This window comes from Nothoprocta perdicaria, unplaced genomic scaffold (assembly GCF_003342845.1).
Source record: "Nothoprocta perdicaria isolate Ctin4 unplaced genomic scaffold, notPer1 scaffold_29, whole genome shotgun sequence".
NCBI classification, from domain to species: Eukaryota; Metazoa; Chordata; class Aves; order Tinamiformes; family Tinamidae; genus Nothoprocta; species Nothoprocta perdicaria.
Window position 1 is genome coordinate 4743202 of NW_020455521.1, and position 25634 is coordinate 4768835.

The 25634-nt window shown below is 41.4% G+C and overlaps 1 protein-coding gene across 1 annotated transcript in view; it reads left to right on the top strand.

Annotated features, from left to right (window-relative positions):
* The window catches only part of FBXW7 (F-box and WD repeat domain containing 7), a 95752-nt gene that overhangs the window by 66121 nt on the left and 3997 nt on the right, over positions 1–25634 (top strand). The window contains exons 2-9 of the mRNA XM_026041656.1: positions 1378–1460; positions 4419–4560; positions 11329–11463; positions 15831–15954; positions 17653–17789; positions 19452–19565; positions 22717–22898; positions 24004–24229. Coding sequence (XP_025897441.1) covers positions 1378–1460; positions 4419–4560; positions 11329–11463; positions 15831–15954; positions 17653–17789; positions 19452–19565; positions 22717–22898; positions 24004–24229 — 1143 coding nt within the window. The remainder of the gene's footprint in view (positions 1–1377; positions 1461–4418; positions 4561–11328; positions 11464–15830; positions 15955–17652; positions 17790–19451; positions 19566–22716; positions 22899–24003; positions 24230–25634) is intronic.

The window sequence follows — 25634 nt, forward strand, 5'->3', positions numbered from 1 at the left end:
GCGAGCGGCGCTGCCCGCCGGCGGCCCCGGCAGCGCGGGGAAACTTGCCCCGAGCGGCCGGGCTGCGGCTCCGCACGGGGCCGCCCCGAGCCGCGGGAGCGGAGCGGCGGGCACGGCTGCAGCGCCCGCGGCGGCGGCTGGAGGGTGCCCCGCAGAAACCCGGGCCCCGGGAAGTCTGCCGCAAGAGCCCGGCATGGAGGTGGCGCGCGGAGATGGAGCCGGCGCTGGGCGGCGGGGCCGGGCCGGCAGCGAGCGGAGCGGAGCGAGCGGTGCGAGCCGGCGCCGCGGCAGCGCGGGCTGGGGGCCCGGAGCACCGTGCGCGGAACGGCCAAGTGAGCATCGTGCCCTGGCGCAGCGCTGAGGGACAGGGAGCCGGTGCTGCGTGCTGCAKGGCAACTTCCAAACTGTGTATGTTCCATAGGATTTAGGGGAAAAAAAAAAAAAAGGAAAGGGAAATAATAAAATCTAAATTACTGCCCAGGTAGTTTATGTATTATGCAGCTCCTACTTCTAAACAGCACTAACATCCTTCTGCTGSTTAGAGGCTTCTCTAAATCACGTCTGCAAGGGAAAAAGGAACACCACTAAAAAAGCCCAGAAATGCCATTCGGCAGGAATACGTCTCAGGGAGTCCTCGAGCCTCTGGTTAAAGATTACCTAAGTCTGTAGAAAGTGATCTTTATTTGTCTGACTGCCTCARTATGGCTTTCACGGGTCCCCAGCTCTCTGGCAATTTTTGCAGACTGCGTTCCCCTTGGAGTAGCTGCCCTGCTCACTATCTATTTTGGATCTTATCTAATTGCGGGTGACTTTCCTGACTGAGATGTCGTGGTTTTCATCCTTACCCTATTTGTAAAAACATCTGTTCGTCTTGCAGTCTGTTTTACTGCAGTTTTATGAATATTATCAATATGCAACTTTAAAATGAAGAGTTAAATGTGTTAAAGAAGTGATATATTTGAATATTCTTCCCGGTGCCTAAAATGAATATTTGTTTCAATGCAGACAGGTTAGCTAAAATTTAACCATTTCCATGCGACTGTAGAGTTGGCAATGAACCTGAGTGCCAAGAACTGGAGAGAAGGAACCATGCAGATATGTGTGTCCTTTTTAATATTTGAAACTTGGACAGCAAAAGAATGTTATYCTGATAGCTTTTGGAGCCCCAAATGCCAAAATACATGTGTATACCTTGGAAAAAGAAGTATCAAAYATTACTAGTTGAAGGCAAACTAAAACACTGCTTTAAATTATCTTATGAATGTTGACTTTGTTGAAATGCAAAATTAAAGTGTATTTATCTTATGGAAGTGTTGTCCGAGTGGGGCTGGTCATGTAACTAAACCCTGGTTGTTCCCTTTTTCCCTCACCTTGCAGATGAAGAGGAAGTTGGACCATGGCTCCGAGGTCCGTTCTTTCTCTCTGGGAAAGAAACCCTGCAAAGTCTCTGAATACACAAGGTAATTAAATGCAGTACGAGATCACTGAATCATGCTACTTGTGTATATCCCATCTCTCCAGTTTCTCAGCCTGATTCATAGCTCCTTTTAAGGCTAAGCGCTGTACAGAAGAAGAAGGGGTGGCATCAATTTTCATATGCTGCTTAGCTACTTTAAATTATGAAAACTGATGATGAGTTTTAATGAAGTAGCCAGACTTGCATTTCTTCTGTTGAGGTTTGTGTTTAATTCTTAATAAAGTATGCTGATGTACTTAGAGACTCTTACCAGAATTCCTAGCGATATGTATCAATCTTTTTTWAAAAAATTAAAAAAAAAGAGATAGTGATAAACCCTAAGACTGCTACAAATTGTGATCAAATGTATCACTTTGCTATGGCAACAGGAATGAGAGAATGGAAATTCATGTAGGCAGAGCAGACCATCTGATCTTAACAGGAACACGCACGTACTTGTTATTCACAATATGAAATTATTAAGGTTCTAGTCTGCCTCCTTACTACTCCTAAGTGGCAGCATATTGCACAAATAACTGCGGTTATTTTGGAAGGCTCCTTGCAGAACAAGGCACTACCAAACAGGAGCAGTGGTGGGGGAGGAGGGCTCTGGATGCACGTGTTGCAGCCGCAGCTCTTACTACAGAGTTGCCATAACAATTGCTTTCTGATGCTGTACTGCATTCCATCATTTTGGAATTTGCTCCACTATCAGTTTTTCCTACAATATGYATTAGCCCTGCTACAAGCCTTGTACTTGCCACCTAAAACCGGTTGGGGATGTTGCTTCTTTTGAATACGTTATCGTAGTACTCAGTGAGCAGTGCATCTTTGGAAAGTAGTGTGTATTTTATTCCTCTTCYGTTAAGAGCTTTATGAGATGATGTGTGAAAAGTTAAGATAATGTGGGAAAACAGGTTCTGTGATAGCTTTTCRGATGTGTAAATGCTGCACAAGAGAAAAAGAGATCATGTCTTGTTGCTGAGAAACACGTTACAGCTTCCATGTCTCCTTCAAGTTAGTAGCTTTTCCAGGTTTTTAAATTATTCTGATGGAAAAACACTCTATTTGGCCACGAGTTCTTCATATGACACACATTTTGTTGCACTTCTGTGAAAGTAAACAATTTGCAAGCTAAAGGATACATCTTTTGTCCAGTGTATCAGTCAGGTCCAAAAGCAGTGCAGCATTTGCCTCCTACTCCAGAAATTTGGCTGGCTGTTTCAGGCAAATAAAAAAAAAAAAAACATTAAAAAAAAAAAGTATGAAAAGAAACCTTCTCATTAAATCTCATGTTAAAAGAAAAAGGCTTTTAGCTACTGTTTTGAATGGCTGTTTTTGACTGAGAAATAGTTTACAGCGGAAGAAATTAAAATAAAGTACAACTGATCTGCTGTGGAAAGCTCAAGGCTATGCATTGCTCAGATCCAATAGAAGCCMAATTTAAGAGCCTTGCTTTGGAGTTTAAAAAGTGGAACTTTTGCTGGGCCATCTCTGTAGGTAAGCATGAGCAAGCTATAAAAATACGTTTTGTTTAAAGGAATTGTTTTGTTATCATCATTACTTGGATTTTGAATTATGATTAGCATTAAAAATATTTAGCATCTGATCTCTCTCTTAAACTGTTAGATTGTATTTTATTTAACAAGTTGAGGCAGATGATATAATTCTCGTATCTCCATGTTCCTTAAGATCAGGCACTCTTTAAAATTGACAGGTCTGACAAACTTTGTTTGCATATAACAGGTAAAGTCAGTAAACAAATGTCATTAGATGAGGATCCTTGATCTGTGAAACTGCTTTTGCATCAGCTTCTGTTTCTGTTATGAATCAGTAGAATTATCAGTAAAGAAATAAGCCTATTCAAATCAACTTTTACATTTCTTTACTGGCTTGTGTAAATTTTTAGAACATGCGGTGATTATTTTTTGGGAGCAGGAAGGATAAAATAGTGAAATATTTATACATTACTATGAGATAAATATTAAAATGAACCTGCCTTGCATCATTTGAAGCTGTTTCTGTAGCCACTGAAATGTCAGTAAAACCCTGAAGCTCAGACGTACTAAACACTTGATTTATCATTCGCAAAAGCAACGTGGTTTTGGTTTCCCACGCTATATTCATCTTCTTCATGTTTAGTTTTAGAGTTCCAGAGTTTCTGCGAGGGAATGTAACTTTGATATCCCATGAACAAAGTACTTTAATGTAGAATAAGAGAAAGCGTGGCCACATTGCTTTAAGCTCCTATAGCAGCAGCCTAATTCTAGCTTTTTTTTAAACCTCTATTCCATGTGAATGAGCTGTCTCTTAACCCCTCAAAGTGAAAAATCAAATTGTAAYTGAGAAAGTATCTGAGGCTCCTTTCCCCATTTACTTCAACGTTCCCATCAACTCCTGTGTCACTCCATCAACATGCAAGCTTTGAAATACTGAAGGATATTTCAAAATCCAATTCCAATTTACTAAACCACTAAAATGGTTTCAAATTACTAGCTCATTGTCAACAAAATATATTAAGAAATAAAAATAGATTTTTTTCCAATTTGGCAGTGAAGCAACAGTAATGTATTTCATATAGAGGAGAGATCCTGAACTCTGGTGCCCTGACACCAGTCAGAAGGCACAAGGGGAGCTTGGAAGGCACAGAAATATTCTGGAAAGAGATCTTTAGAGAAACCCTTCTGGACAGTAAATGCAGTGGTATTTTGGGGGAGCCTTGGGTGATGATCCCCCATTTTCCACTCCCACCTGGAAGTACTGTCATGGGAGAAACACCTGAGCTCATGAAAGCGTGGAAGCTGCCCCTATGAATGGCCAGCAGATGTTTTTCATGTTGCTRCCTTGGTAATCTCTTTGCATAAAGTTGAAGACTTCAATTTAATTAATAATTGCAACTTTATACTAGATTTCTTTTCCTGCAGTAGACTTCTGAAGTTTCCTTAATGCTTTATTGTTGCAGTACGACGGGGCTGGTGCCGTGCTCTGCCACACCTACCACTTTTGGGGACCTGAGGGCAGCCAACGGGCAGGGGCAGCAGCGTCGCCGCATTACGTCTGTGCAGCCACCCACGGGCCTCCAGGAATGGCTCAAGATGTTCCAGGTAGGCACTGCTCTGAAAGAGCTTGCCCTGGGGTTCAGGGAAAGGGCTGCCTCCCTAAGGGCAGCCAGGAGGCTTGATGTACCCCAAGTGTGCCTGTCACTGACCTCRCACACTGCTGACAGCGTGAATGGCCACCAACTTAAGGGAAAGACGGTTGCCCATTTCAKCTGGTTACCATGCAGATTTACAGTACAGACACACAAAAACTGGCCAAAATACTGTTTTCTGTGGTTTCTGAGCAAAACAGCTGCTACTGTTCAGTACTTGCACATTTTCTGCAAAGTCTCTGCAACATGTGATGGCTGTTTCCGTGGCTTCAAGCTCRTGTGAGACGTTTTCACTTGGTGGTTGGTAAGAGTTAGTTATTGCTAGTGATAGCAATAGCATTTACCAGTGCTGTTTAGCGTAGCATTGAATTTGTTGTTCAGGCTAGTGTCTCGTGAGAGAGAAAGATATAATTGTCAAAAGTGTCTCAGATTCAAAGAAAACTCAGTGTATATTGTTACTGATCTTTGAATCCTGAATACAGCTTTAGTTCGTGATTGCATGTACAATTGAAAGGCAGAGGAAAAAAAAAGCTTTTCTGTGTCCTTCAAGCAGCCTGAAACTTGATTCACRCACACACACAAAAAAAGTGTGAAGGACAGTGGTATGCACGACTTGAAAAAAATGGCTGTGAAGATCTCCATGGATGCCAATTTGATAATAACCAAGTTTAATTTTGTGTGCATTCCAACAAATACATATTCTCACAGGCCTGTGTGCCCACTACGTAAGCTGTGTCCTGGAGATCTCTTACTATGTAGTTTAGCTATGTGGTTTTAAGTAGTGGGCAGTCACTACTAGTCACTGACTTGAAAAATAGTAATATTATTTGGTGGTAAACTGTTGCTTCTAACATATTTTCAGAAGGAATAAATCATCTGTACAGGCATGTTTCATTTATTACTGCGACATTTTAAAAGACAGAATAGCAGCATGGCAGGCATTGCAGTGAACATGCAGCTCTGCAGGCAGAAGCCTATGGCTTTTGGGTGCACGCTGCTGTGCAATGCAGTTGATCTCAATAAACGTCAGTTTTGAACATAAAAACAGCAATGGGAAAACTCTTCCCCTCTTTCACATATTTAAAGTCTGTTTAAAACAGTGGAAGTCTGGAACTGGTTATTCTTGTATATGTCATTCAGCTTCTTATAAGTATTCAAATTTAATTATTGTGATGTATCTTTATTAAGATGGTTCATAGAAAGATGACTTTTTAACCCTTAAGAATCATGTTTGAATGTTACTTCATATATATGATACTTGCTGATGCTGCTGATGCTGATAATGATTTTATCGTTTTGTTAATGTAAAAGCCTTCACCCTAACAAAAAGCTATTTTATTGTTATCTTAGGTGCTTAATGTGTGTTTTTTCATGTAAGATCACTAATTACCAATCGTTCCATCAGGAAAAGATTATGAAAGGCTGAACGTTTGAGAGTGGTGCGAGCGCTCTTGGCACTAAAATGATGCTATCAGCTGTTCCCTCACCGATAGGAAGAGAAGCCTGCAAGGCCATAGAAATTTTGCCTGTAACTAGGTTGTCATTATTTTAGGCTCAGAAATTTTGGTTTAGTAATGGGAGAAGCACRTTCTGGTAAATACATAATGAGATGCTACAGGCTTTTCAAAATACTCAGTTTCAGGACTAATTTCCTGGGCTCCTGAGAGGCAGGGCTCTTTGCAGGCTGGAGCTGATCTCGTAGCACGCGGTGATTGCTGCTSTCACTTAGCTGCTCCTGCGGTCGTGCAAGGGGCCTCCCTTGTTTTAGCATCAAAAGCTTTCGGAGTCCTGGAGCTGCCTTCAAGTGCCGCATCTCCTTGGTTGATGTCGAGGCTCCTCACTCTCCGGTGTTTATTGTCCGTGTGAAATTTATTTGCTAAAGAAAAAAATATCACAAATCCGAAATAGTCAAAGGATAAAATCATGGCCTTAAAGTGAAGAGACCCCTCTGCCCAAAAGGTTGTAACTAAGTGGTACATGGAACAGCATTCTTGCATTACAGACGTTTTCCTATATGGAAGTGGAAGTAGGAGGATTTCTTTAAAACTTTTTATAAACACTRTCTTAATTTATATTAAAATATATTTCTGATGCGTTTTTAAGCTGSATTTCCAGGAGCTCATTTGCTGGGTGCATGTACTGTTTTCAAGGTAGAACCATCCTTTGGCTTAGAAGCTGATGGTAACAAGTGGCACCTGGCCGTAATTGTTTGACCAGGGGTGTTCAAACATTATCCATGGTTATTTTGGATACTGAGACTGAGATAGTGAGACTACTTTTCAAATTTCAAGAAGTCCAAAGATGTCCTTTAAAGCTTTTTTTTCTTTTTTTTTGTTAATGTTCCTGTTACATTATCACTAGAAAATGTAACTAAATAGATACCTAACTCCACTGTTTTGAACATGACAAAAACTTATGCAGAAGTGATTGAAAAAGTWTATTTGTTTCCCTCCTGGAAAATGCCATTGTGTATTAATCCCAAAAGAGTTTCATTTAGAAYCAAAAATAGAAAAGCACTGTGAGGGGGTCAAACCATTTCAATTACAAGGCCTATTTATTTGCTTTGTTTTGTAATCACTCTTGGCTTCAGATCCTTAGGTTTTGATATCCACTGTAAGTTTTTTAAACCGAGAGCCTAAGCACACATTTATAGGATTTTTTCTTTTTAAAGACTTTATCTTATTTAAAGCTGTTTTTTTTTGAAGTCACTACCAAATTTTTGCCATTTAAAAAAATATCTATGCTCAGCTCAGAGACAGTGCTGTTTTAAATACTAAATTCTGCCTTTCTGTCTTCATTCATCCTGCTTTGCATCTGTAGTGCTGGGTTTTGTTTCTTTACCATGATGCAGCTTTTCAGGATAGGTTGGATGGGTACGTGGTGGTGTTGGAAGCTTGCGCCACACACAGTAAGTAGAGGCAGGCCCTTTGAGGAGCTAGTGAACGCTACTGTTTTGCCTGAAATAGGAAGCAGTTTTTCCTCACCGATTTAGGTAGTGCCCATCTGAAGACATCACCAGCTTTAAGAAAGCCTTTTGCTGCTTCTGGTTGGCAGGAGTACTGTTTCTTTTTTTTCTTTCACTTAAACAGTTGGCTACACCACCTTCATTCAAATTAGTTGCTTAAGGTTCTCYGGTCCTTTCTCTTATTTGAAGGAGGCAGTAAAACTACCAGCATTGCAGCATTTTCTGCTTTATATTCTTGCAGGACTAATTCAGGCTTCTGGTTTTTATGCAGTGCCTGCACCCAGAGCAGGAAGATCCACATGACCACATACTGCCTTGGCTGCCTCTCCATGAGCACTTTGGTGCAGAGCAGTAGTGTGGAAGCCAACCTCCTGATTTTCCTTGCTGGCCTGGCGCTGGTTTGGCCTCGGGGCAGTTCTGGTGGGGGTGAAGGAGGCTTTTTCCAAGGAAGCTCTGCCTGAGGAGAGCCCACCCGTGACAGGGGTCGGGGCGTGTGTGGTGCAGACATGTGCAGCCTTTGCTGATGTGCTGATTTCATCCAAACCAAGGCGCCTTCGAGAGGGAGGGCGATGGGGTCACCATAACWAATGCAGAATTTAGTAACGGTGACCAGCACCCCAAAAATTACTCAGAAGGTGCCCTACGTATACCTGGGATAGAAGAAGGATCCGATTGCTGCACGCTGGAGTCTGCAGAGCAGAGCCACACGGTAGGAAGAACGTGGTAGAGAGAGGCACAGGTAGAGAAGGAGATGGGGAGGAGGCAGGTGGCAGGGCAGGAGGAGTGATGCGTCTCGCGTTGTACGAGTAGCAAGATGTGATTTACAGTAATATAAAGCCACTGGCATGTCTGAAAATGAAGGAGGGATGTTCGAACATAACAGCTATAGARAAAATTGAGGGATAGTTTTCAAGTAGTGCTGTGGTTGCAGGTAACACATGCTGCATGATGGAGCAGTATGAGCCTCCAAAAGGCCTGGGCTGACAAATTAAGCCCTCCCTCTACCCCGAGGGAATTGGAGGGATTGATTTTGATTTATTTATTTATTTTTTAGGAGTCTCAAATCTTTAAGGAATACATCAGAAGCCCTGTTCCCTTCTTCCAAGGAGAATATGAATGAATCCTGGGATTATTTTTCTCTAGAGAAACCCCTACCCATAATAAAAAAATTGATTTTAATTTTGCATTAGAATTAAATTGAAGTTTTTAGGACCAACAAAATTAGTTATGCAAATGCATTTTAGAGATATACCATATGCCAAACAAAGATCTTCAATTGAAAGGGAGTCACCTGGTAGAAATCCAAAGAATCTGGGCGCTTCACCAAGTGTCTCAGAGCTCTCTGGTCATCTSAGATGTCTGAAGCATTGCAAACTGCTCAACACCCGTGTGGTGGCTTTTAGCTCTTTTCAGACATGAGTTGTTCTCTCATAAAAGCCCCACATTTAGTCCTTCCCTTCTCTGTCTCTGCTACATGTGCTACATACTTTTTTTTTTTNTTTTTTTTTTTTTTTTTTTTTTTTTAAGAAAGGTCAAGCTGTGGGGTCCAGAAATGCAAATTTGCTAGGGGTAAAGTTGTGCCTGTGTCCTGGCAGGACCAGTTGTCTCTGTCTGGCAAGACACCCACTTCAAATGTTCCATGCCAAACATCTCCCTGAGAGCCCCGCTATTGACTCTAGCTGGGGGCTTGTTTGTTTAAGGGAGAGGCAGGGGGGACAACAGCCYAGGGAAAACATCTTTGAGCAGCTGGTTCCTGAGAAAGAGTCCATCGCCATCCCCCAGCGAGGAGTGTGCACATGGAAAATAGCACTGCTGTTATTCACCAGCATCTTTTCCCCAGGGGATCTTTTCTGGTCAGTTCTGTATGGTATTTTAAAAAACAGAAATGCGTATGTATAAGAAAATTACGGATTAAGATAATGTACAATGCAATTAATTAATACGTGTTCCCAATTGCAGCAATGTTTGCCATAGCAAAAAAGAACAGTGGTATTTGGGTAGAGTCACTTTAATGAATGTAGCTGCTTACAAATTGAGTAGAATGACYTTGGCAATTAATATTAGAATAAAGTAACACAGGTATTATTTTCCCCCTTTCATTCTCCTAAATTCAAACTCTGTTGACAGAGAAGATTAAATATGCTGAAGCATTGTACATAATACCAACTAAGCCTTGGGTTAATGGAACAAACAAGAGTTGGAAAGTTGGTGAGATAAACAGTTTTTCTGTACRTGATCTACAGAGAACTCTTTGATGCAAATGTTTCTGTTGAAAGAAATGTACAATAAAAGCTGTTTATAGTGGCACCTCTGTAACTTTTGCTAAGAGGTTTTTGCTTTGTTTCTTTTTAGCACTGTGAGCTCCTGGCTCTGTAGGTGCGGAGCTCGTATGGTGACCGCGCACGTACCCGTGTGTGTGCACGGGTGGGAGGGCGCCAGCATTGGAGCAAGTGATGTTTTTCTTGACGTTGTGACTATTTTGATCTTTTAATTGGAGAGGGAGAAATSATGGAACGCATCAAGCAGAGCAGGGTGTTGGGAGAGTTGTAGGTCACCCTCTTCTTTCCATCTTCTCCYTTACTGGCCTCCTTGGTCTGTAGACATTTTACAGTACCCAAATGGTGTAGGATTGTGGAGAGCAGTTAGCAGTCAAAGCCAAATCCAGAGAACAGAAATGTGCTGTGGTGCCAATAAGGGAACCTAGCAGAGTGGTGCAGAAATCTTAATTCTAGTGTGCCTTTTTTTTTAATTTCAGTTAGCCTCTTACCATAACTGTGATATAATTTGTATGCGCTAATTTGCTTGTAAATGTCACTCTAGAAAGCATTCAAGAATATGAATGTGATTCTGTTCTCAGAAACTGTGATRTCTCATTTTCTCCCCTCTCTAAGGCTTTATTCATGCTCTAATTCTGTTGCTAAATCAGTTAGCAGTGTCTGTTGTTTTTTCCTTTAGAAATTATTTTTTCTTTAAATTATTTCTGCATAACAAATCCAAACCCTTTGATAAGCACAGAAGACTTTAAGACATGCTTGTCAGATGTGCAGTATATCCAGTTATTATTTTTTTTTACAAAAGATGCTGTTAATCTGCTAAACTCTCAGATGAGCACCTTATTAAAAATCTTCACATTTTATAGTGCCCATTAGTAAAAATGTGATTAGTAAAAATTTATTCAGGTATAAATTGATATTTACAAGATATTTGTTGGTTCACAGCCTGCAATAGAGTATTGCCACATAGGGCCATACGGCCGTAACAAGCAGGCGGTGCAGTGCGCCTGCCCGAGAAGTGCCTTGTCTTTCCTTTACTGCCCTTTCGTTTCAGCCCTTGGTCTTCTGGATGAAAATATTAAGGCTAAAAGTTACCGTCTTGACTGCACAAGAGACTATTGTTGCAGCCCCCTTCATTGTCAGTAATATGTGCCTAATGTTCATCAACTAAACAGAGGCTTGATTATTATTATTAAATATGATTACCTATGTAATTGCTCTTTTTTGTATGTGTGTATGTAACAATCCTTTCTTAGCTTAAGAATCAGTGCGGTAATTTTGAATATTTTGTGTTGATTAAACATCTCATTTTTCTGTAATTAACACAATCATTTAGCTTGCTTGCTTTTTATATGTTTGCATACAGGTCTACAAGGAAATTTAACTTGCTTGTTTTACAAACCAACAGCACTTATTAATGATTAATGTAAACCAAACTAATGCATTACACTAAACTTACACTTTTTTTTTTTTTCCTTTGCAGAGCTGGAGTGGACCAGAGAAATTACTTGCTTTAGAYGAACTTATTGATAGTTGTGAACCAACACAAGTAAAACACATGATGCAAGTGATAGAGCCCCAGTTTCAAAGAGACTTTATTTCCTTGCTCCCAAAAGAGGTGAGAAAAGTCAGTTAACGTGGGACAACGCAGTGCATCAGCTGCCACCTTTAAAATACTTGTTTGTTAATTATGGCAATCATTTTTTCTTAAATTAGTATGTTAAAAAGGGCTGCAAGCTGGTACACTGTCCAAATAACCATCATTTCTGGTTAACATGCGTTCGTAGTAAGCCTTTAGATACTAACAAATGCAGATGCCTCCTATAAACAAGTCAAAGTGCTCGAGTATCAGAATTGGGCCAATTCTCTTAGAGCTTGCATATGCAAAATTTCCTCTGTATGCAAGAAGTCACTGCACATTATTCCATAAGCATAAGCTTACAGAATACATTATTGTTTAATGCATAGGGGGTTTGGTTTGGTTTGTTCTTGTTTTGTGTTTGTGAGTGCTATCTTTGAGTTTATTTAAAACAAACAATTTGACCCCTAAAGACTCTACAAAGGAAAAATAAAACCAGAAAGCTAAGGAAGAGAGTCAAATCCTAGTTGAGCAGATACTTGCAGACTATTCTTTGAGTACAAATCAAATATGTTTTGTCAGGCTAAATAGGTTTAAATTTAATTTTTGTGTGTTTTTTAAATTGGTGGTGGTTTTTCGCATATACAATCGCATGTTGCTTACAGAAGAATAACTCTTTATATCCTCACAACTGGAATGTAGGAATGGATGTAAGAGCTTATAAATCTAGTTTGCTGCAGTTACTAGCCCCAGRCCCCAGATAATTTGGGGGAATGAAAGTTGTTGTTTGGAATGGGAAAGATGTGCCTTTCATTTTTTTCAGATCCACTAGGTGTTGGGCTTTTCATAAAGGTGTTGAACATTTTCATAATGAGTTTTGGTATGTGGAAGTCTTCATTTACTAACACATTTGAAATCAAGTTCCTACACATACTCTGGTGCTAGTATTTGGTTGTTATGTTTGATATGATCTTATTAACCACAAAAATGACTGGTTTTTATCCCCAGCTCTTGACATTCTTTTTGGAATGTATCTTATTTTTGAAATACTTAGATGTAAACCACTTCTTTGATACCCTGTCATATCTTCAAGAATTAGGAAATGCCAGAGATTTTCCTTTGGTTTTGCAATTAACTTTTATTGGAGTTGGAAGCAGTTTATGCCATGAATATTAACTGAGTGTACCTGCTCTGAGGGGAGTATTTACAGGAAAGCTTTCTGTGGTCGCTGCCTTTGCRCATGTAGAGGACATGGGGCCGGGCAGGTGGTGCTGCCGGAGACCTTGCCCTTGCTGCCCTATCTCTGGAGAGGCTGCCCAGGGCAGCCCTACCTCTAAAACAGAGGAAGGAAGCAAGAGTTTATAATTTGAGGACACAGAAGTCATTTTGTCACTTTTGTATTCACTAAATCTGGAAATTGAATACATGGAATAGACGATAATTCCCAGTTCAGTTGCCTTTACATCATATAGTGGCAAAACTAGCCCAAGTCTGAYTAGCAGCTGGATTATGTTGTGACTGGTGATCATGATACATTATTTCAGTTCAGCAGTTTCTTCACAGAAAAGATATTCTGTTTAGCTGTAAAACTCTTTACTTTTTTAAAAATATTTTTCTAGGTTCTATYGTAAACTACTTGTATTTATTTTTAGTATTCTTCTGGTGTTCTGTTGAAACCAGAATGCTGTCGGGTTCCTGGCTTCATGAAAAGCCAACTACACCAGCTAGACTGGCTTAAGAAATCGCTTTCCCCTCCTCACACAGCATCATCCTGCTCTCCTGTCACTAAAAYTAAGCGAGTTAAACACACACCAACAAAAAGCACCAACCCATCTCCACCGTGGTCATGGGCCCTCCTCCTCCTCGGTTAACCCAGTTTCCTTGAGTGATTCTGATTTATGGCTTTGCACCCTGCACCCCGCGACTCGAGCGAGTCGGACGGGGGGTGCCCAAGGCGCTGCGGGCGCAGGGGGCGGCTGGTGGTGCGGGACGGTGCCGCGCGGCTGAGGGCAGCGCTCCCAGCTGCCGCCCCGCGTTAGTCCCGCGCGTCTCCGCAGCGCTGGCGGCTGCAGTGCCGGGATTTCCCTGGAGCCTGGCAGAACRTGAGGTGACTTGGGTAGGGATAGGAGGGCTCTCCTCCAATGACGTATACAGCAGTACATGGACAGGTCTTTTAATACCTGAATAACCACACAAATGTTTGCTTTCCTTCTGAAGAAACATGCARGCAGGCAGTCTCAAATGCATATTCCTGTTTTCCTACTGAGACTTGAGAAATAATCATGGAAATTACCAGTTTGTGGAGAAACTGGGCTAGAAAATGACTAAAGAAATCTTATGGGTGCTGTATGAGTGTGAATGACAGAGACAGTGAGAGACATCATTTGAAATTATTAAGATTAGTCCTTAATACAGCTGAGCTAAAGGCCGGTCTTTGCTACTAGAAGTTTTCATGAGATTCAGTTCATTGGTTGAGACAAAGGGACACCCTCTTTTTTTTTTTTTTTTTTTTTTTTTTTTTTTTTTTTTTTTTTTTTTTTTTTTTTCTAATACTAAAGAAGTCAACCATGCATTGTGTTGACCCCAATTTATTTAAGCAAATGTAATGCAAAATAATGCCACCCATATGTAACCTGGTTTAAAAGTCCTTTGGCTCATGGGTATTAATCACCACCATCTTCAGCACATGTCCTTATCTGTCCAGACAGGACATACATTTAACAAAGGCTCCTGTCAGTTAAGGCGCATCCAGCGTAGCGGGGAATGCTCCAGCTTACGTCTGGGTCTTGCAAGCCACACCGATGTGAGTTAGGAAAGGCCACCTCCTACATAATGCACATAGCAAAAATATCTAAAGCCTAAAAGGGCAGGTCCAGGTTCTGCTCTTTTAATGAATAGAGCTCCTTGCCCCTCACTTCAAATTTCAACCCCCAAAGTGAGCAGGGACATACTGACTGTTCCTGAGCTTCATAGCAGAGGTGCCTGAAGGAGCTAAGGTGCAGCTTGGGCACAGGGCCCTCAACCTTTAGTACTCAAAGCGACCGGCAGGTGCTGGTTTGCCAGCAGGGACGTGGGCAGTCACAGTGCTCAATTTTTATTTCCTCCCAGTCCCTGAGTACTCTAGATTACAAAAAGGAAATGCTTATCTCATAATAAGGTCAGAAAAATCTGTTGAGGTCGACAGCCTACGGTTACGACTTCCTTTCTGGCTTTCAGTCTGTGCTTGCTTGGAGGGGAAGTTCTATTTATATTCAGTATAACTCCAGCTTAATAAATAAATTTTAAAAAAACCTTAACAGAAAAAGATATGCCAAACTGAAAGGGGATGATCTGATCTCCTTAACAATTTTTGCATGTTACCGACAGAGCCCAATATTTCAGAATGTGACTAGTTCAGTGCTTGACTTATTTGTCAGTATTGTTGCCTCTGCAGCGTTCTTAGCCATGGAAAGGGCTTGCCTGCCACTCGCATTTTTATTTCCAGTAACTGGTAGATAGATCACTCCTGTCTAATGGGAAAAATAATAATAATTAAAAAAAAAAAGTAATGGTTTGTGATACCACTAAGAATCCTGGTTGCGGTATTTTGGCTTGTATTGTAGATGATAGTGCTCCCTCTGTTCAAGCCTCCAAGACACAGAAAGGTTTTAGGTGGAGCTTTTTCAGGTTTTTATCAGGGTTGTTTTGTGGCTTAGCCTAGTCAACTGAGATCTGAATTTTTTTCAATAACCTTTAATTTTATCACATGGAAAAGTCTAGTTTCCCTTCATGAGTTTACCACTTACTAGTGTGTCACATATCTATTTGGTAACCCAATGAATACAATATTAAAGGCAGGCATATGCTTCACTTCCTTCAGCATCCAATAACCCCGATAAACATCCCTTAAAAATATTTTTGCATTCTAGTCAGAAAATGAGTAATAAATAAGGCTGCTGGATTCTCTGCAGCTGTGGGCTATTTTGGAGCTCAAGTGCACGCAGTGTTAACTTTCCTGTGCTCAGGCTTACTGAGTGGCATTGCTCATCACAGCACACGTCTCGTCTTGGTGCTCGTATTGTGGCTGGCGTATATGCTGGTTAAACTCCCCAAATAACTTCATAACTTCATTAGTTAAAATAACTTGGAGATAATCATTTCAATATAATTATTAATGGTTCAGGTTAATATGGCTCATTTTAAAAAAATGTATCATAGCAGCTAGTCATTTCACTTAGTTTCTTGTAAATAATCTACATTTTTTCATATTATCTGTATAAATTTAGTTATTTTAAATGATTTTTGTATTTTTCTTGTGTCCGCTGGAGTAAACTGCAGGGCTGTTAAGTTTCTGAGATAGCTTCTTAATCCATTACTTCAGWTTTCTTCTTCAAAGCAACACAGACCGTGCGCTTGCTCTTTTACAGCTGGCACTGTACGTGCTGTCATTCCTGGAACCCAGGGACCTTCTGCAGGCAGCCCAGACCTGCCGTTACTGGAGGATTTTGGCTGAAGATAATCTTCTCTGGAGAGAGAAATGCAAAGAGGAAGGTAAGGCCAAGCAAAAAGATGAGTGTAGTGCCCAGAGTGCCRCTATCACAAGCAGTGCACGTCTGGGGCATTCGGCTTCATTTACATAATGAGCTTAAAGTTTTAAGAAGGGAATTTAGGTGACTTTAGATTTTCTGCTAGTGATGTCTCGACCTGTAAGGTACATATCTGTGTTGAAACCGAGGAGTAGAAATAATCCATTGAGTACTAGAAATGAAACTAGACTTAACTTTGAACAGCCTAGTTACARAATACTGAGTGTATGTTTTTAAAATACAGTATTATTGCCATTTTGAATATTATTTTTATTCAAAATGCAGAGCAAGTGAGAACAGAAATGCAGTACTGCAGGTTGTAAGTAGCAGTGAGGAAAAAGCTCCTGCGTTGGGGTAAGATGGAAGGAGGAGAGGGAAACTGCGTGTCAGCTGGAGCCAAGGGAAGGGCTGGGGCCGCGGYGGCGCCCTGCTCGCGCAGCGCAGCGCAGCGCAGAGGGGCGCGCGGCACGGGAGCGCGGCTGGCCCCACGCGGGCCCGAGCGCTCAGCACGGACACACGCGCCCGCCCCGGCTGCCCTGGGGGCTCCGAGACAGCCCTGCCCTGGCTGAGGGGACAGGCAAAGGCATTAAAACATCCRAATGTAGTAATTGGGTATTTTTAAAGGGGCCTAAATTAATGAGTTGTTCTTCTGCAGTAGAAACCAGATGTCTGGTGTCCTAAATCTTTAGAAAGGACTCTTAACACATTTCAGCAAGCATACAGTAAGAAAGGATGGACTGAGAAAAACAAAGAAAGGCTGAAGGGGGAAWGATTGTACGTTTATGAGCTTGGAAGCAGGAATAAGTATGACTAGGCATGAGCGCACACACAAACAAAGCAAGATTGAGGCCCTGAGGTGCTCACACCTAAGAAGGGGCAGTTCACTCAAGACTTGCCGATTGCGGCACCAGAGCAAGTGCAGAAGAGAGCAGGAGGGRAGGGCGACTCCCATCCCGACAAGGACGAGACTTGTGCGAGTAAGGACATRAGCAGAGAGATCACGAAGGCTGTCAGGCCGGAAGGGGACGCGCAGGAAAAGCTGCAGCCAGGATGGAGCAAAGCAGCTGCGTCTTAAGCRTAAATATGACGAGGAGATGGCTACACCTAAATTCAAGGCAGGGAGGGCTATGACAAAAGCCTCTTTTATACCCTTCTAATCAAAACAAGAATTAAAAGCAATATCAGGAGTGAGAGTCAGCTCTAAGGACACTGTGGGTTGGCATGACCAGAGGGCAGGGCTAGTGCCCTGGCTACAGAAACAAGGCCGTTYTCCTGAAGGTCTTTGGAAGGAGGCTACAAGAGAGGTTTGTTGTAGTGGACCCCTTTGYAAAGGCAGCGTTCTGCTAGACTTCTCTCAGGTCTGAAGACAAGCCAGTAGATTGCTCGCAAAGTGTGATGAATGACAGCATTTGCAAGCACCTGATAACCTGATAAAGCTTATGCTGAAAAGATAAGGGAGGATATCGTAGAGCGGGGGCAGGGTGGTGTCATTGGCACTAATGCAAATATTGGCATGCGGGAGAGCAGCTGAGTCCTCCTGGGAGGTCACTGGGTCAATGTGGTATTTAATTTCAATGGACTGTGAAGGGTCGGGTGGGAGAGTAGCTGTTTGATTCCGGGTGGACCTCATCTCCCCTACCCCTTCCTTTTTAATTCATTTCAGGGATCGATGAACCCTTACATATCAAGAGAAGGAAAGTAATAAAGCCAGGCTTTATACATAGTCCGTGGAAAAGTGCGTACATTAGGCAACACAGAATTGATACCAACTGGCGGCGAGGGGAACTTAAATCGCCTAAGGTAAGATCAGTTGCTGAGCTGTGTCCAGGGTGCCATGACTAAGCAGCATCAATCTCTAGTGATCAGCTGCTTTTTTTTTTTTTAATTATTATTTTTATTTTCAGGCCATCAATACACACAAAYCCATGACCTTCTTCCAGGAAAACCGTGCTCTATGTTTCAATTTACCCCATTTTAAAAATAATTTCTGAGCACCTTATAAGCAGATCAAAATGTGATTCTTTGTACAGCACTGTACACTGCCACTTTAAAAAAACTCTCCAATATAATTTGGTGAATGCTTCTGTGCATATGTCAGTCTTTATGAAGGAGATAATTATCATCTCAGAGACTTGATGGGAAATACTTAAAATTAAGTAAACAGGCACATGCACACACACACACACAGAGCTGTGCCATRCCCCAGTATGAAAATGTTCTGTGATTGGTTTGGGCTTTGTCTCAATAGATRCTTGTACAAATTGAGCAGAGCGGGACACAAACTTCATTCCTCGTTAAGATTTTTCTGCTTTTTATGTTTTTTGAAGTATTTAAATGTCATCAATACTGCAGGCCTCTTGTATCTTTTCTAATACAAAGATGGGAAGCAATACTTTTAACCTCTGTAAAATAAAATACCAACACTTGAATCAAACCTGGTAATGAAAAATCAATAGCCAGAAACATGAAGGAAAAAAGCAGGTTGAAAGGCTTTCTAGTAAATTCCTTCTTTTCTTGATTACTATTCAACAAAATAGCAAGAAAAAAATAGAAATTCCTTTTTAACAACTATGGGTAGACCCTGCTGTTATTTGGCCATGACTTATGTACATTCTGGCAGGGGTTCAGTATTTCTTGCCTTGATATGCCACGTCAAGTTATCTTGGAATTATTATTAAAATTACAGCCCCAGGCATTATCCAGATGCCCATTTCAGTTCTACGAACATTTTGAAAAGTATCCAGATATGTTAAACAAAAAATTCCTCATCTTATTTATTCTGATAAGCATTYTTCCTTGTGTTGCATTAAAATATTCTAAACTGCAGCTTTCCCATATCAAATATTGAAAATGCCATCTTTATGAAGTAATGCTCCAATCTACATTTTTAGCACATTAAATCACCATTTTTGTTTGTACTTAATTGAGTTATGATTTTTATGGTTTTATAGTTCTCGACTTTGCTGCTGCCTAGAATTTAATAGATAACAATGTGTGGCAAGGAAAATATAAATGTATTTCAGTCTTGACCATAGAAGTGCAAATACACAGCACATAATAGAACCACATCCTTTTGTTCAGGATTGAAATACCTTTTAAAAGGTAAGAGTATGACAAAGGCAAATGTAATTAAAAAACAAAGAAACAAGGAATAGCTGCAGAGAAATTGGGCACTGTCCAGCTACTAATTTATCCTACTTCTATGAATGATTTATCCTGGTACATTCTAGAAGATTTTAAATAACTGTAGCACATCTGATAGGCAATGCAATGTTATTTGATGGAGGAGGAAAACACCTTCTTTGCTCCCAGCTGGCAGTGAATTAGTCTTGACACATGGCCTTATTCCTGTGCCACGCTATTTTTGAAGCAAGTGGAGCATTCTGCGTAGCACTGTGTTTTTCCTGTTTACCCCCGATGCCCGGCACGTTGGGAATGAGGTTTCTGTGCTGTGCACCGCAGGTGCTCAAAGGCCACGACGACCACGTCATCACCTGCCTCCAGTTCTGCGGGAACCGAATAGTGAGCGGCTCGGATGACAACACGTTAAAAGTTTGGTCCGCAGTTACAGGCAAGGTAAGGGGGCTGCTCCTTAGAAAGGAGCTGCCAGCAGAGCATGTGCATAATACACTTGCATCACACTGCGCTGCAGAGCGGTTGTATCTGGTGCAAGAATCAGGAAAAAAATATATTAGTAAATATTTAGGTCATCTTTTCCTGCACAGAGTCTGGTTCAAAAAAGTCACCTTGATGCAAAATTACACTGCTGCTCGTGTTACTGTTGGCATATATCCTTGTCCTCTTGGCAATTCCTCTATTCTTGTAGAGTCATTTGTGACATGAATTCTAGAGAATTTGGACAGATACATTACTTTATATTCCTTAAAGCTTAATTTAGCCTGCAGTTACCCCTCTGCAGCTCTCTCGCTCTCTTCTACCATTCTTTCTGCTCCTTTAAGTTATTGAAATGGTGTGTTCATTCTCCTGGCTCTGCCTTCAAGTACATAGTTCTATTTGTTTTTTTTTTTTTTTTTTCTTCTTTCTAAGCTGCTATACTGCTAAGCTACAAAAAAAATGTAACTTGCTTTAGGTTTAAATATTTCCTATTAAATTAGATCCAGCTCTGGCAGGAATTTAATAAGCTTCCATAATTTAATTTTGGCTTAGAGAAGCAAAACAATATGTGCAATCAAAAAGACAGCCCCAGACGTTTCACTCATGTTAGAACATGACATCTCCTCAGCACACAGTTTGTTTTTAAGGTGACTGGCCATACTCCCAGTGCATAGAAGGGCCTCAGGAAAATAACACTTTTTCCTTCTGAACAAGTATTGTGAGACTTGGTTTGTCTTAATGGCACAGTTGTGTCAAGAAGAGATAACTGTTGAGGATAACATGCTTAAGGTGCACAAGACATCTGTATTATTCACTATATTATTCAGGTTGACTGTATTAGGCATTTGTGTTTGCATGCCTAGAAATTCCTTGATAAGACTGTACATACTGTGGAGGGGAAGAGTGAAATTAAAAGCAGTGGGCAGCCTCGCCATAACTAACTTGGAGGCTTCCGTACAACAGTCTGCCTCAGGAAGGCACCCGTGTTAAAATCAACACTAATTTTTTTTTATTACTGAAAAGGGTAGGCTAACCTGAAGTGAAAAATACTTGCTATGCACCTACCATCCTCTCAAAACCAACATATTCCTTTAGCATTTAATCATACAAGCAGGACTTACCAATTTATGTTTTATTGAACGTAACTACAACTGCTGCTGTGACTATTTTGCCCAAACCTTAAGTAGACCTGAAATACTATGTGAAAGAAGGATGATTGCTCTATTAGCCCTTATGCTGCTCTATTAGCCCTTATGCTTCCTGATAGTAAAGAGTTAATGACTTGATTAGAAAGGGGAAAAAAAAATTGATATGTGCAAATAAATGGAACTAGGATATTCACCTTATACTCAAGAGGTGTTAACAACCAAAAATAAGGATTCTGTCTGCTTACTTCTTTAGAAGAATGATTTCTTAAGATATGAGCAAATCAAATAAATTAAACAAAAATGTTTAGGAGCTGTTTAAGAATAATTTTACTAGATGCTGGGAGAGCCAGATTTAAAGGAAGCTGATTTCTATAAGAATACTGGCAATCTTACTTAGCAAAAATACCAAAGACAGCTCTGAAATGAAAAGGAGAATTGACATCAGTAACATAAACTAGAAGCCAGGAAAAGTGGTAAGAAATATTAAAGAACAGGAAATCTATGCATGGCGAAAAAGGAAGTTTTCATATACATTCAAAAAGGATTTTAACAGGAGGAACTAGTTGAACAAACATAGATACAGAAGAGATTTTTGGTGTTTCTGGTCTATTTTTTGAGAAAAATCATGTGCAGTAAATACAGCATGCCATGATGAAACAATTTATTTCAGCAGGAACTGATCCGATATTAAACAACTGCTTCCAGAGGCAGGCCTTTTTATTACAGTTGATCCAGCCAGGCTGCAGCTGATGGTTTTTCTAAGGCTACCTGAGGAAGGCAGTTGTGGTTTTGGGGGCCGGGGATGTGTTCTTGTTTGTTTGTTTTCTAAAAGGTAGCTGTTCTTGGGAAGAGCCAACAGCTTGGCAGAAACCTGAAAAAAAAAATTTAATGAATATTTAAATGCAGTAAACTGAAAGACAGGGTAATTAGGATATATTATCTCAGAAGAAAATATTGGACTACTTGAAGAGGAGTCAGCTAACAGTTAAGAGAGGGCCATGGAAATTAATGCCACTCAGCATTAGATTACAGGAAAAGTGACCATCCAAGTGCCTTGACCTCTTTTCTAATGCAGTTACAGGTTTGATGGATAAAAATAATATGGTTGAAATAGCTGGCTATGTATATTACAAGGCTGTATCTCCTGACACAATTTAAGAAAAAGGAGCAATGCAAAAAACAATGTGGCATGTATTGGAATGGGCTAGAAAGCAGGTGATTAATAGGCTGAATCTTTGGTTGAATGTAGGTTTATTAGTTGGGTTTGGCAAGGATCTTTTCATGTCTGTATTAATTATCATTTAGTGATGGTTAAAAAAGAAGACTATATAGTCAGCACTGGTAAGGAATACAAAGCGAGGGACGCGGCCGGGTCCTGGTTCYGTGTGATGCAGGTTTTACAGGTGTCAGTGTGAGCAAACAGCTCTTCTGCATGGTTAAGAAGCAGCGAGTTTGAAATGTCATTTCACAGTATCACAGCTGTAGCTACGGGTTATCACATGTAATCTGGGAGGGAGGGACGGCAAACGCAGAACAACAGCAGTAGTTTACATTTTGGTTGTAAAACTACTGTTTTACTTCCCTGTAGCTCTAACATTAATGCTTAAAAAAAAAATGCTGAAAAGMATCTGCTGTGACTCAGGAGAGGAAAAAAGCAAGCAAGCCAGGAAGGACATTTACCTGGGGCTGCGAAAAGATGCCTTGTAATGAGAACTTTGGAAAGCCTGGTTTACCAAAAGCAAGCTTATAGGGAAGTTTCATTATCATCAAAATGCCAGCAATAGATACAGATGGTTGGTGACTGTTTTCTAAAATACAGGCCTTTTTATTTCAGTTGTAGAGCAATCTCTGCAAGTTTTGGGGCCTGTTCTAGACCGCTGCTATCGCAGAGATTACTCTCTTGCTTTACACATGCCTTTACCATCCCTTCAACCCTCGCAACCAAACGCCATTTGTGTTTTCAGTGTTTGAGGACCCTAGTTGGGCACACAGGCGGCGTCTGGTCCTCGCAGATGAGGGACAACATCATCATCAGCGGATCGACAGACCGCACGTTGAAAGTCTGGAATGCCGAAACCGGGGAGTGCATTCACACGTTGTACGGCCACACCTCCACTGTGCGCTGTATGCATCTCCACGAGAAAAGGTGAGCGCTGCTGAGGGCCGCAGCCCAGCGTGCCTTGACCTTTCTGCTGTGCTTACCGAGCCCCAGAGTGGGTCAACGTGGAAGGACGGCCCCTCTGGAGGGYCGCTAGTGCAATGCCCCCGCTCAAGCAGGGTCTTGTAGAGCAGGGCTTCCAGGAGCATGGCCAGAGGGCCTCTGAGTATCTCCAAGGATGGAGACTCCACAACTGCTCTGGGCAACCTGTTCCACCACCCTCACTCACCGTTTTGTAGCCCTTTGCTGGACTTGCTCCAGTAGCTCCCATGTCTCTCACCATTCACAGTCTCTTACACTATGATCAATTTTCTCTGTAACTTTTTTATCCATGTTAACAACTTGATTTTTACCAACTGATTTTTACTTTTCAAGTATTGTCTCTGCAGCATTTTGTTAAATTTTTAACTGGCTATATTGTAATTTCTGCAATAGCAAACAGCAGGAAAGTTGTGGTGTTTGGCTAAGATACGGAGTTGCTGATAGAGCAGCCTTAGTGGTTTCTGTTTGTTTGTAGAATGCCAAGGATTTCTTTGACCTAGCAATCACTGGAATTCCAGTAACATGAATTCTTTTTCTGTTCTAGTCTAAAAAGGCTTTAAAAATATAACCCATACAAATGAAGCAGCAGAAGTGATGTTTTACTGAAGGTAGAACTTTTAAAGATGAGCTCTTTGTTTAGTAAGTGCATATAGTTTCATCAGTAAGACAGGATGCTCCTGGACAGTAAGACAGGACAGCACTGGCCTTGAGCACAGTGAGTTCCTCAGCTTTCATACATGGATGCAGTGGTCCACGTTGCTTCTCAGAGCATCATTTTGCTGCTCAGGACTGTACTGCCTTTGAAATGCTGTTCACTAATTATGTGAAATACTCTGCTCCTGAAGAGGTGAGATGGGCAAGGAAGAAAAGGACACGAGTTACTTGCAGCCCTAATGAGATGTCAGATCAAGCCAGATCTTTGCTGGCAGCGGCTAATACTCTCTAGTGTCAAAAAGGATTTTCAGCTTATAACGGATTCATGCTCAAGCCCAGTTCTTTTGACTCTTTTATTACGACTCTAAGTACAGGAGGGGTGTTTTTGTCTCTGCAGAGTGGTCAGTGGCTCTCGGGACGCGACGCTCAGAGTGTGGGACATAGAGACGGGCCAGTGTTTACACGTCCTGATGGGCCACGTAGCCGCAGTGCGGTGCGTTCAGTACGACGGCAGAAGGGTTGTAAGTGGTGCCTACGATTTTATGGTCAAGGTGTGGGATCCAGAGACAGAGACCTGCCTGCACACACTGCAGGGGCATACCAACAGAGTCTACTCCCTGCAGGTACGTGGTAGAGTTTCCTGAAGTAGCCACTAAAATCAGTTTATTCCATCTTATTTAGGAAATTGTAGATACCTCCTTGTGACTCASAAGCCACCAGAATACAGGGGCATGTGTGATACTCCCCTTGATATCCCGTTACACTAGTTATATACTGTTGCCTTCATTCAGAGACTTAAGTTTTTAGAGAAGCCTSTTTTAAAGCCCACAGTACAAAAAGGTCCAAATCTCTGTCCCCCACAAGTTACACAAGCTTGTGGGTTGTTTTGTCTTTTGAAAACTTGTATATATTTTGGAGCCATGTCTTTGGTTTCCCTAAAGAAATTATAGTGGAACAAATCACATGATAAAGTAATTTAAAATATGTCAAAAATAAAGAAAAATTGGTTGGATTAATGTTCTGAATTATGCAGATCAGTTTATACTTATTTTGTAATCACAGCTAGGTCCAAACTGTAATTCACAGCAAAGCRGAATCTAAAATTTTCATGTCCTGACAGGACATAAATCTCCGGCCTGTAGACTAGAGGCCAGATCTGCAGTGTGGGGCTGCTTTTGTAGATGCAGGTTTTTACTGGCATCACTTTGTGGCATGGATCTACTGCCTCAGGTCACCCCACTTTTTTTTTTAAAAAAAAGCAGAGTGCCCAAAACAGGATACAATATTCTCGTAAAAGTCTCATCAGTGCTCCCCAGAACTGAGTTCTCCTCTGAGAACTYCCCATTATTTTAAATGCCTTATACAGCACAGCCCTATTTCCTAATGCTCCACTGACATTTTCCCAGGCTACAGTTAGGTGCCCTTTTTCATTCCCACCCAAGCTCAGATCTTTGCAGATCTTGACTTTCACCAGCAAAGGGGTCTCTTTGCTTTGGTCAGCCAAATATCACCCAGTCCTAATGAAGGTGCTCCATGCCCAGGTCCCTCTGGAACTTCCTCATTTCTCTCACTACACCGTGAGCAAAGTTTTGAGCTGGATAGTCTGCCTACAAGAAATCTGCCTCCTTTTTTGTGAAGATGTAATGGAGATACCTGCTTTTGCACATGGCCTTTTCCTACCCATTAAAAAAAAAGAGTGGTTAAATTTGTGCTCTCACCAATTTATGTTTACTCCTCCTTGTCATGTTGCTAGGGGTTTAAAGCCAGACTTATTATTTGATAATTCTTTCTGGGAAGTGAAGTTCGGCTGAAGGATCCTTAATTCCCCATTTCCCATCAGCATCTCCTTCAATAATGGAAGGAATTGAATTTGCCACTGCACCTCCTCTATCTCCCATGAGCTCTGCAGGATCTCAGAGGACGTCTCTGAGGTTGCCCTAAGCCAGCGTGCCCTGGGGGCTCATGGCCCTTGGTGCCGCTGCCCGCGCGGTTGCTGCTGCTGCAGCGCTGCGGGCCTGCACTCCCGGG